Source organism: Amblyraja radiata, chromosome 21, assembly GCF_010909765.2.
Source record: "Amblyraja radiata isolate CabotCenter1 chromosome 21, sAmbRad1.1.pri, whole genome shotgun sequence".
Classification (NCBI taxonomy): domain Eukaryota; kingdom Metazoa; phylum Chordata; class Chondrichthyes; order Rajiformes; family Rajidae; genus Amblyraja; species Amblyraja radiata.
Window position 1 is genome coordinate 14,874,753 of NC_045976.1, and position 13,046 is coordinate 14,887,798.

Here is a 13,046-nt window from a genome sequence, read left to right on the forward strand (position 1 = left end):
TACTAATTTCTTAAACTCTAAGATTGTAGGGAACAATCGTGTGAACTGGAAAGTCTGTAGAGGAAAAAAGGAAAATAAGGGAAAGTCTGCAGAAAGTTACTTCAACGAGATTGTAAAGATTTGGCAATGTATTTTTCAAATTACAGACTTTGTAATGTCATGCTTGCAGGTGGGGAGCAAAATGTTATCCATTAGCTGTCATGCAAAGTGTATCAATGGGTCTGCTCATCTCTTTTACCAGAAGAGAAGTTTAACTTATTGGACAAATCATAAAAGTGTGGAGATTCTAACTGATGAATCAGACAAATTTTGAAGGAAACATAAATCTACATAAAATTGCTGATGTTTTAGTTACTTGGAATACCCATTGGTTGCACAACCTAAGTATCGATGTAAGGCTCAATCGAGACCCGTTACAGAAAAAAGATGGATGAAAGAGAACATTTACCAAGTGGTTTTGTTCAGGTTGGAAACTTGCATGCAATAATATGTGGTAAATCTATTGGTAAATTGACCTTGCACATATTTTAAAGCCAATTACAGATCTCTTGGCCTTTTGATTGAGAGGAGATTAAAAAAAAAAAAGAATTCATGGCAAAATGTTTAAATGCTCGATTTAAATTTTGGAGAGGAAATGTTTAATTGTAAAGATGCCTAACATTAATATAAAATGTTACAGACTGGGGAAACTAATATTTAGTCTTATTTGCATTTGTTATTTCAAAATTGTGAATACATATTCACAATAATGCTAATTTGACAATATTATATAAATGTTTATGTACCAAATAAGATTTGAAGACAATGTTGCTGATCAATTAATATTTATTATTTCCCTTGACAGCTGATTTATTAGTCAACAATTCAATAACTGGACCCATTTACTTTTATATAAAGCAACAATATTAAAATGTACAGTAACATTAACAAACATAATTTTACAACACTAATGTACAAAAATTTCAGATTTTAATAAGGTCACAGATGATATAGATATCCGCATTAAAAAACTGAATACTGAATCAGAATTGCCAAGGTATCTAAATATCATATCTCATGGTGATCTTCAACTTCCTGTATTATATAAAATGTTTATCTACCTGTTTAAAAAAAAAATTGGTTATTAAAATAAAATTTGTTTCAAATGTTGCAAGGTTGCAAAAAATTGTTTTACAAATGGTGAGTAATTTTGGCTCATCCAACAGGGTTCATCTTAAACAGAACACTAAAAGCATGGAATAACAAGAAAAATAGATCCAAATTCTGATTAACCATTTTCACTTGAGCATCACCGTTAGTGTTAAACACTGCTTGTCAAGTTTATATATATTTGTATTACTTTGTAAACTTTGCATTAATTATGGATATTGTTGTTTTTGACAAATCTTTTTCATGGTAACTTTGGAAAATAAATACTGGAACATCGAAAAGATGACCTTGGTAATCCTAATATATTCAACTAGTTCCACAATGTATTCTTTCAAAAAGCACTGTTCGAGACATATGTCATCCAAAAAAGGTCCCTTCAAATTCATATAAACATATAATCTGACCATAATACAATTTCTGAAGTTAAGTTCTTCATTGGGAGATGAGCGAAGCTCCTTGCAATGCAGTAAAACTAATAAATTTAAAAACTAAAAATTTAAAATATTGCAACAATTCAATAATTAGCATATTTCATATAATTTGTCAGGCAAATTTACTTCATCTATTACTTTGAAATACATGGCTAATACATACTCATAAGTTTGTGATTTAGCTTCATAAAATGGTGAAAAATGTCACGATTCTTTTTCATTTTCAGCAAATAGTAGTGACCCGAACCACTTTCTGAACAAATATAGCAGTATTACAAAGAATAATGCTTTCCTTCCCACTCCAATAATTTATTTTCATCTCAGAGGAATGACCCCCTTCTTCACCAGTACAAAAGCTGGAGTAACTCAGCTGGACAGACAACATCTCTGGAGAGAAGAAATGGGTGTCGTTTCGGGTTGAGACCCTTCTTCAGACTCGACCCAAAACATCACCTATTCCTTCTCTCCAGAGATGCTGCCTGTCCCACTGAGTTACTCCAGCATTTTGTGTCTATCTTCGATCTAAACCAGCATCTGCAGTTCTTTCCTGCAGATCATAATTAATACACAAACAGACACAAAATGCTGGAGTAACTCAGCGGGTCAGGAAACATCACTGGAGAACATGAACAGGTGACATCAAGACCCTTCTATGGACTGATCCAGTCTGTTGAGTTAATCCAGCACGCTGTTGTTTCACCTTAAAGCCAGGTGCCGATACAGCTGGTCTGCACCAGCGAGCTTTTCTTCAACAGCTACTGCACGGTCCAGTTGATGTGGCGGCTCATTTTGTAGTGCCTGGGGACAGGTCGTTGGGCCGCTGTTGGACGCGCTCGGTCACCGTGGGGCTCTCTCCCCTCTCAACAGCTGCCACTTCTTCCTATCGGCAATCACTTTGTCCACTCCCTGCCCCACCTTCTCCCCTGCAGTCACCGACATCTTCCAATGTAGAGTATGTGGCGACTCTGGTGGAAGGAGGAGGCGGCGGTGGAGGAAGGGGGGAGAAGCCGAGAAGACAGACCATTGGGAGAAGGAGGAAGAGGGGCGGTGGAGCGGGGAGTGGAAGAAATTGATGCTGAGGGGAGGGAACCCCACAGTCACCGAGCGCATCCAGTCGGAGGTAGCAGCCTGAAAAAAGCGCTGAAGGACAGACTGCAACAACAGCCATATCGACCAAACCGTGCCGAGAATGAAGGGCTTGCTGGTACACCTTGTGATCCGGAGATGGCGTTGGAAGCCGAGGCTGTAAGTGGCCAGGGAGGTTGTGTGAGCTGGGGTGGTGTGGTCAGGACCGTCTGCTATAACCAATATCTATTATAAAAGGATCGCTAAAATGAGAGGTTACGGTAAATGGATAATGATTGGAGGTGCTCAATCCATTAGTCCGGGCTTTCAAATTACAGAAGGAAAAGGTTAGTTCCATTGTAGCAAACTGTAACTCTAGGAATACCGTTAAAGGTATAGTTTTAAAAACTGACTGCAATTTTAAAGCAATCAGACCACTTGGGACCAGAAACAATACAAAATTAATATGAAGTAGTTGTGACATACAGTGTGCATCAGTTTTTGTAATATTTATTAATGTTATTTGGTTATTTTCTATTTAACAGAAAATTCTTTACACATTTCAGAGCTCTGAATTCTGACATACATTATGCTCTGGTTGTACTGTTTGAAAATCAAAACCAATAAAATGTACATTATTAATTCACATTGAAATGCAAAAATCTTTGAGCTTCCTGTTTTTAAAAGTGCAGCCACATCAATTATCAACCATAATTTAACAAATGATAAAGGCATACTGATATACTGAAACACTAAATTTGATAAATTAAAATGTTCAATTTGGTGTGAATGTTTCCATTCTGTGTTTAAGCACAGAAATCAAATAGTACTTGGTTTTCATTGATACTTTTTAAACTGCCACATAATATTTTACTGCACTAACTCAAAATTGATTTGTCTGATGTTATATTAAAAGTTGTCTGCCTAGAGATATGATGTCTACATTTTCATCTGATAGAATATACGTGTTTTCATATTTATTTCCGTGGAATGCATTTTTCACCACAAATTTCTTTTTGGTTATAATGACAACTGTAGATGACTGGCCTCTTATTTTTTTTAAATCATTAGAGAAAATAGGCAGCATAATAGTTATACAAATCAAAAAAACACATACCCTGATTCAAATTTTTTTTTAACCTCCAGTTCCCACAAGTAGCTGGCAATGATAGAAAAGTGAAAGTCAAAAGCCACATGTCTGCTACATACAATTTTGAACAACACCGCCAAATGGCATGCTTAAAAAAAATCTTAATAAACAAAGTAACAGTAAAGAAAATTGTAGACAGACACAACGTGGTATTGTTGTATCAGAATTTGTGATCTTTTCTTTGTCAGCAAGTTAAATGCCTTTGTGACTGAAAAATACGTAAAACTACTTCCCATTAACAATCAAGACTACCTTTTAAATAATGCTCTTAATATTCCTTTTAGTTATTTTCTACTATATTTTATCTTACGGAATTCATTATCCAAGATTCCAGATAAACACGTTTCTTAAGAACCTTGCTCTGCATCTGACTGCTAGAACGTGTGCAAATGATAAAGATGACAAACTGTCATGTTGTTGCTTGTGAGAAAGTTCTTTGTATACCTGAAGAAAAATTGGTTTATCAAAAGTGAAAATGAGCAGAAACATCCCACATGATACCAACTATCAGCACTTAAATACATCACAACACCAGACTACTTTGAATACTTTAGTGTAACACATAAGAATATTATAATTAAGTTAATATGGTTGTCTTATTTTAAAAGAGGTTATAATTTGTGAACATAAAAGCTATAATCTGAAATGCCTATTTGCTACATTTTTAATCTACATCATAGTGGCAGATGCAGAGCCTAATATCAGCGGCAAGTGCTGTTAGCAGGTAAATCAAAGTACATTTGTTTGCCCACCTGTATACCAAACAATGCCTTCTTCATTTTCACTTCTTTGAACAAGTGGACTAGAGGCTATAAAATAAAAACACAATGGTTTAAAATGATCACCGAAGTTAGAGAAATAAAAAACAACAATTATTTTTCTTTAAATTGAAGCAGCAGCATCGAAATGCAGAATCAGACACCAAACCAGAAGCAGAGTAGGTGGACAACAATATTCCTTGATTCTTAAGACCAATCATAAAAGACACCATAGCAGATCATTCCACATCAGAAGTATCATTATCAGAAAGATGATAATTGCTTCCTTTCACTCGAATATATTCAATGTGCCGACCTTCATCAGAATCCAAAAGGCCGCATGTACATAGTCGGTTCTCAAACAAGGTCTCAATTTCTTCCAACTTTATTCCTTTAGTTTCTGGAAGACATCCATATATGAAAAACAACCCTAAGGCAGCTAGCGCAGAATACAAGAAGAAAACACCTGCAACACAAAAGTCCAGAGAAAGTCAAATCATTAACATGGCCTTACAAGGGTGATGGGGGAAAAATTGATATCACTGAACAGAGATTAATACTAAAGAGAATGTATTTATGATTTTACTCAGTACAAAAGGCACTTTGATAATATCTTACAAAAAAATGAAAAGATTTGTATAGTCTTGAATCAAATGTAAATAATGGAGAAAATAAATATGTTCAAAAATTTACAGATGGCGACATTAATTTCAATTTTTATACCTACATTAGAAACTGGAAACTTGAAACCTCAATAAATCTAAAAGATTCCCATCTACCCTAAATACATTAAATTGGTATTGTGCCTGCACCGAAACCTCAAATAAACATATTTTAAGAAATACATCTTCTCATTAATTACTTGTGGTCACAAGGGGGCACAGAAGATACCATTTTATCTGCATGTGCATGTTTAAAAAACTTAAAATTCAAATTGAATATGTAAATTGGATGGAAACAAAAGCTTTGTGCTTAAAAAATTCTGACAGTACTTTATGTTCTTTTTAGCAGTACATAATCCTGTACTTTAAATGGCTTTTCTTTCAGTTCCTGGGCTGCCTAATTAATCTAACAGATTCCATTAAAATAAATCCTGGATTAAGGGATATATCATCACATATTTACCAAGAATCTATTGCTCGGCAGTAGTACCAAACATACTATATTGTCATTTCAGCACATTTCTAGCTCTGAAATGTATTCCTCTGAATTCAATGAAATGGATTTAAAATAGAAAGCCATGTGCTAACACAAGTATGTTTAGTATTACAATTGAATTTCAGGTCAATACTATTCTTGACAATCCTGCTGACTTTCTTCTGTGCAAAATTATCATATTCTCAATTTGTATTCAATTGAACGATTAATATTTATTAAGTACTCAAACAAAATTTAAATAAACTAGAATAGTTTACTGCGGAGTGCTGCTGTTGTGTCTATTTTACAGCAAGCTTATTTAACTTATGATATATTGTTAAATGGAGGCAAAATAAAAATTCAAAAAGTGTCACAATATATAATATATTTTTTAAATTCATCTCCTACCATAATATGAGAGATACTCTGCTAAATGCAAAAATGTCAATGATACAAGGACATTGAAAATCCAGTTGACTCCAGAAGACATTGCATTTCCTGTACTTCTTGCCCACATTGGATATATTTCAGAATTTACTGTCCAAGGCATGGAACCCATTCCTGAAAATGATACAAAATTAAGTAATTTGCAGATACAAGTCTTCCCTAATATGAGCCGAACATTTGCCCTCAAGATAATGCAAGGCCCATGTTGCTCACATTTGGCTGTGCAAGTTCAGGCAACGACAAATATGTAGTTAAATATGGCAGTATAGAAGTTTCTGTCCCAGTGGTGCTGAAATATCATCTGACACTGCTGACACCACTGGAATAATGTTTTCATTTCCAGGAGCCCTAATTCTAGAAGATTTTTAGGCAAACGATTCCAAGAATGTCTGGCTTACCACAGAGTGCTAAAGCATAGGTTGATCTCTTCGGAATTTAGAATATTAAAGAAAATCTGATAAGTATTTAAAATTATGAAGGATCTAAATAGAATAAACACTATACGCATTCTGAGGGGGACCTAGTCAAGAATGAAAAGACAATGAAAGACGTTGATTGGTAAAAGGACCAAAACCGAGGAAAGCAGGACAGGAAATGTTTTTGTTTACACAGTAAGTGGCTAGCGTCTGGACTGTAATTCGGGGAGAGTAGTAGATGCATGTTTAGTCATGACGATCTCAAGCAAAATGGCTACAACTTTTTTCCTTACACTGAAAACTATCTTTAGAAACTAGTAGAAACAAAGAACTGAGGATGCTGGTTCGTTCACAAAAGGAGTAATTCAGCAAGTCAGGCTGGAGAACATGGATAGGTGACATTTTAGGTCGAGACCCTTCTTCAGACTAATTGTAAGGGGCAGGGAGAAGAAAGCTGGAAAAGGGGAGAAGCAGGTTAAAACGTGGCAGGTAATAGGTCAACACAGGCCAGGGTGATTTTTTGACAGGTAGATGGTTGGAACGACAGTCAAAGAACAATAGGTGTGAGACAGCTTGGGAGGTGCAGAGGGGAGAAATAGGTGGGAGTTCAGGGGGGAGGAATGAGAGGGCCGAGTGTGGAGGAGTGAAGAGGGAGAGAGGTTAGCTAACATTCCTCATATTTTGCTTAGGGAGTATAAAGCCCAACGGTATAAACATCGAAACCTGTGTCACATCAATTATTATTTATGACCATAGTTTCAACCATCTACCAGTCAAAAAAATCCCCCTGGCCTGCGTTGACCTATGACCTGCCACATTTTGTCCTGCCTCTCCCCCTTTCTCTCTCTTCCCCCCCATTCCCCACCCCCCCCCCCCCCCAAATTACTGAAGAAGGGTTTCAACATAAAACGTCACCTATCCATGTTTTGCAGATATGCTGCCTGGCCTGCTGAGTGACTTTAGCACTTTGTGTCCTTTTTTAAACTTTAGAAATTATATATATGCAGCGCTTAAAAATAACATTTTAATGCTTTTTATCAAAGGCTGCTTTCTAATCAGTAAAATGTTACCATATCAATAACAAATGAACATGTTTCATACCTGGTGCAAAAAAGATAAGATACAAGATAAGACCCAATAATGCAGTCCAGGAATATTTTGTGGGACAGAAGTTAAATGCCCAAGACAATCCTTCTTTCTTAAACTCTGACTCATTGCTGCACCTGTAAACGTCAAGGAGGATTATTGCAATTGATAAGGTCACATGGTTGGTAAAATTAAATTTGAAACAGATACCTTTAGTCTGGTATGGATAGTCAAAGGCTATCAACTTCCAATTCTACTTATTATAAACATTTACATCAGAAACAACTGTAAATCTACTGCGTCACTGAGATTGACCCAGCATAGGAAGATTCACACAGAAGTAAATAGTCTAAGCTAATTGCTAACATATGCAAATATTTTTTTCTCCCATCATTTAAACAGAAATTTCCTAACCTTGTCCACTTTGAATTGACCTTTCAAATTCTACCCTCATCTGTCCAAAGCTGCCTTGTTGATCATTTTAAACTGATGCATCTCAATCCCCAAAACCAGGAGGAGGATTTCTTTAACCAACCTCGATTCTACTTGTATTATCGTCAGGGCCTATGCCGTACTCACAATGCAAACTTTTGTATTCCCTTTTCTGGTTTGCTGTCACTAAGTAAGGGTCCTCTGGTGCATCTTAGTTGCTTTGCAATGTTAAAAGATGTATCATTAATGAGATTTCCAGTGGGGTTCCACAGGGCTCAGCACTTGGCCCCTGTCTGATGGTTTCAATGGTGCAGAATTTGATGAAGGAGCAGGATTAGAAAAAGATTGATCATGATGATACAAAAAAGTCATGTGGCTGACCATGACTGGAAAGTTTTAGAAATTAGTACAACACATTATACTTTTTCCAATGGTATTAATAATAATTAATTTATCTGCTTACACTGTTCCACTATTTCTTTTAATTTTGTCCTTCCAGAATTCTGGTTTTCATTAGTATTTCAATCCCGGAACTTTGAATTCTCCAACTTCAATTGAAATCCACTACGCCCTCTTTTCCATACCATCCACTTGTACTCCGATGTGCGCCCATTTCTCCCAGCTCTCCCAATCACCTTGCTCCTTTACCCTCCTCCTCATCTCTCATCCCTAAGACTCGCATTTTGCTTTCATCCACCTCTTTTCCTTCCCCTGTCCCACTTCCACCCATATCCCTTCCTGTCTTTGTATTTCACTACTTATTGAACACTCGTTTGTCTTCTTTTCATCTCTAGCTTTTGTCACTTACCCCACCCACCTCTTACCAGTATTCACCCATCACATGCCAGGCTTTATCCAATGAGTCTGAAGTACGGTCCCAACTCGAAACATCATTTGTCTATTTCATCCACAGATGCTGCCTGGCCCGCTGAAAACTTGGTCAAGTTATGCACTACTTATTTTGCCTCCGCTGATGTACTAAGTCTCTAAACATTATTCCATGAAATCACACTACAAACTTCAGGGGTTGTTAGCTTGCATTTGGATGCCTGGATTGTCCTCTATTCTAATCTATTTAATAACCATTGTCTCTTTCCTACAACAGACCCTACACCTTTTTCTTCTAAATCTGGCAAACTGTAATCTTTACATAGAGCATAGATTAGGTGAGCAATAGAACGGGCCCTTCGGTCCACAATGTTTGTGCCGAACATGATGCCTACATGAACTGATCTCATCTGCCTGCACATTATACTTATCCCTCTATTCCCTGCACTTCCATTTGCATATCTAAAAGCTTCTTAAACACCACGATCATATCTGCCTCCCCTATCACCCCTGGTAATGAGTTCCAGGACCCCACCACCCTCTGCATAAAAAAGCTTGCCCTGAACATTTCCATTCAACTTTTCGCCTCTCAGCTATGCAGTTTTACATTTCCATCTTGGGAAAAAGGTTTACTGTCTGCTCTATCTATGCCTCTCATAATTTGATATACTTCTAATAAATTCAACATCCGACGTTCCAGAGAAAACAATCCAAGTCTACCCAACTTCTCCCTGTAGCTGAAACCTTCTAATCCAGGAAGCATTCTGGTAATGCACCGTCTCCAAAACTTCCACATCTTTGCTGTAATGGGACGATCAGAACGGCACGCAATACTTCAAATGCGATGTAACCAAAGTCATTGGGAACTGCATCCTTTAAATGGATGACCCTGATTTCCTGACTCAGATGTCATACATGACTTTACTTAGCATCCAGGTGCCTCCTCCAGCAACAAAAATATACTACCACCCTTCTTACCTATTCTATACATATGGATGTATGAAGTAGGAGCCTTGACAAAAACTAGAGAAGCAACTGCAAGTATTTTTTTATTGGACAATATCCTGAATTTTCTATATCCTGTCATATCCTGTATGGTGAAAACAAAATCACTATTTTAGATCTTAGCATTTAGCAGGTATCATATTTCTCCAATGCTTGACTCAAGTGATGCATCTTTTCCTTCAAAGCTCGCTCAGTTTTGATCCGGCCATAGAATATTGTTTTGATAGATGGCATTTCAATTATAATTTGCAGCTCATCACTGAAGCACACATGCCTCCTTTTCAGAGGTCATTAATTAGAGACAGCCAATATTATTCCAAGAGGTAACCTAATTTAAAATGGCATATATTGCTGATAAAACTATGGAAAGGCACTTGCCTTGGTTTTGTTCAGTTAGATGGTGTCTTAAGACTAAAAATCAACATATGGATATTCTGGCTAAATTTAGACAGAATAATAACACAGGATTAATAATAAATTAATATTTTGGGATGCATATTTTTTTAATCATCCACCTATTATCTCAACAGTTAACTCAGGTGTAAGACTACTTTTTTCCCTACTTGTCTCAAAATGGTGTTGGATTGAAGGCTGATAAATCCACAGGGCCTGATGGCCTGCCTCCCAGGGTACTCAAGGTGGCTCTAGAAATCATGGACATATTGGTCATAATTTTCTAATGTTCTATAGATTCTGGATCAGTTCCTATGGATTGAAGGGTAGTTAATGTTATCCCACTTTTCAAGAAAGGAGGGAGAGAGAAAGCGGGGAATTATGGACCAGTTAGCCCAACATCGGTGGTGGGGAAGATGCTGGAATCGATTATCAAAGATGTAATAGCGGCGCATTTGGATAGCAGTAACAGGATCAGTCCAAGTCAGCATGGATTTACGAAAGGCAAATCATGCTTGACAAATCTTTTGGAATGTTTTGAGGATGTAACTAGGAAAATGGACAAGGGAGAGACAGTGGATGTAGTGTACCTGGACTTTCAGAAAGCTTTTGATTAGGTCCCACACAGGAGATTAGAGCACATGTTATTGGGGCTAGGTTATTGACATGGATAGAAAATTGCTTGGCAGACAGGAAAGAAAGAGTTGGGATTAACGGGTCCCTTTCAGATTGGCAGGCAGTGACGTGGGGTGGCGCAAGGCTCGGTGCTGGCACTGCAGCTTTTTACAATATACATTAACGATATAGATGAAGGAATTAAAAGTAACATTAGCAAATTTGCAGTTTGACACAAAGTTGACACAAAGCTGTGTGGCAGTGTGAACTGTAAAGAGGATGCTATGAGGATGCAGAGTGACAGAGTGGGCAGATGCAGTATAATGTGGGTGAATGTGAGGTTATCCACTTTGGAGGCAAGAACTGGGAAGGCAGATTATTATCTGAATGGTGTCAGGTTAGGAAAAGGGGAAGTACAACGAGATCTGGGTGTCCTAGTACATCAGTCACTGCAAGTAAGCATACAGGTATCACAGGCAGTGAAGAAAGCTAATGACATGTTGGCCTTCAAAAAGTGAAGAGTTGGGTATAGGAGCAAATAGGTCCTTCTACAGTTGTACAGGGCCCTAGTGAGACCACACCTGGGGTATTGTGTACAGTTTGGGCTCCTAATTTGAGGAAGGTCATTCTTGCTATTGAGGGAGTGCAGCGTAGGGTCACAAGGTTAATTCCCAGGATGGCGGGACTGTCATATGATGAAAGAATGGAGCGACTGGGCTTGTATTCACTGGAATTTAGAAGGATGAGAGGGTATCTTATAGAGACATATAAAATTATTAAGGGATTGGACACGCTAGATGCAGGAAACATGTTCCCGATGATGGGGGAGTCCAGAACTAGGGGCCACAGTTTAAGAATGAGGGGTCGGCCATTTAGAACTGAGATGAGGAAAAGCTTTTTCACACAAGAGAGTTGCGAATTCAGAGTCAGAAGGCAGTGGAGGCCGATTCACTGGATGCATTCAAAGGAGAGTTAGATCGAATTCTTAGGGCTAGTGGAATCAAGGGGATGGGGAAAAGGCAGGAACGGGGGACTGATTGTGGATGATCAGCCATGATCACATTGAATGGCGGTGCTGGCTCGAAGGGTCGAATGGCCTACTACTGCACCTATAGTCTCTGTATCCATGTATCTGTAATCTAGCTATTCTTTCATTCAGCATATTCTGAATGTAGATAATTGACAACAAAACTTGAATCTTTACCTGCCCCAGGCAGCTATGGCGTCGGATCTATTGCTCACAGGAACACATGATGTTTCTGTAATATTAGGATGCTGCATTTTAAAACAGAAGCCACAGTTTGGATCCAACATACATCTGTCGCAAAATCTAAAAAAAAAAAAAAAAATGTTGATCATTTTAAAGTAGACATATAATATTTTATACTATCTCAGAAATGTGAACTAAACATTCTTGATGCTTGTACATTTATCACATTGCAATTTAGGCTCTGGGCAGAGGTGCTTTTTCGTTTAAGTTCGTGACCCAAATCACGTAACTACCTGAATTTTTAACGTATTGTGTAAAAATATTATAGAAATCATACCCGAAACTCGTCAAGAACAAAACCTGCACATATTTTCAAAATATGAGAAAAACCTCCAATTTTCCGAGTAGTAATTGTCCAATCAATGCACGTTTGACATTGCGTTCGACGCCAATTGACTAATCATGTGCTTTGTTTCATGGCATCTTGGCAGCCAACACACTGGGATCATGGCTGCCCCTAATTACATCAAAACAATTGCAAGGTTTCAAAGGGCGCCGTCCCGTTGGGTATGGCTGCCTGCCTGCAGCTGTCCGTTTTTTCGCTTCTTTTTTAAATTTTTAGTATGTTTAATAGTGTCTTGTTTTTGGAGGACTAGTCTTTTTATGTGGGGGGTGGGGGGGGGAAGGGGGAAACTGCTTTTCCTAGTCTCTACCTGGGTGGAGAGGCGGCTTTCCTCCGAGCAGCGTCTTCGACCTGTCCTCGCGGCCTACCATCGGGGTCTGAAGCAGCCTTTCCTGAGGAGACCGGTCAGAACCACGGCTTCGGCGGCAGCACAGCGCTGGAGCACTATCGCGGAGTGGAGCAGGCGATGCCTTGCCCGGTTCACTGCGCTGGAGTTCCGGAATGCTGAGACCGCTGATGAA

At 38.1% G+C, this 13,046-nt stretch overlaps 1 protein-coding gene across 2 annotated transcripts in view; it reads right to left on the reverse strand.

The window, feature by feature from the left end:
• Positions 1-4,101: 4,101 nt before the first annotated feature.
• Positions 4,102-13,046, reverse strand: part of slc2a13 (solute carrier family 2 member 13) — a 58,063-nt gene continuing 49,118 nt past the window's right edge. Inside the window, exons 7-12 of one of the 2 annotated variants that reach the window (XM_033039300.1) lie at positions 12,117-12,242; positions 7,655-7,776; positions 6,099-6,251; positions 4,870-5,019; positions 4,548-4,604; positions 4,102-4,239 (exon numbers count right to left, since the gene is read on the reverse strand). In XM_033039300.1, the coding sequence (XP_032895191.1) occupies positions 4,205-4,239; positions 4,548-4,604; positions 4,870-5,019; positions 6,099-6,251; positions 7,655-7,776; positions 12,117-12,242 (643 nt within the window). In that variant the 3' untranslated portion in view covers positions 4,102-4,204. Of the gene's footprint in view, positions 5,020-6,098; positions 6,252-7,654; positions 7,777-12,116; positions 12,243-13,046 lie in introns of both variants that reach the window. The other variant, XM_033039301.1, reaches the window with a different exon arrangement.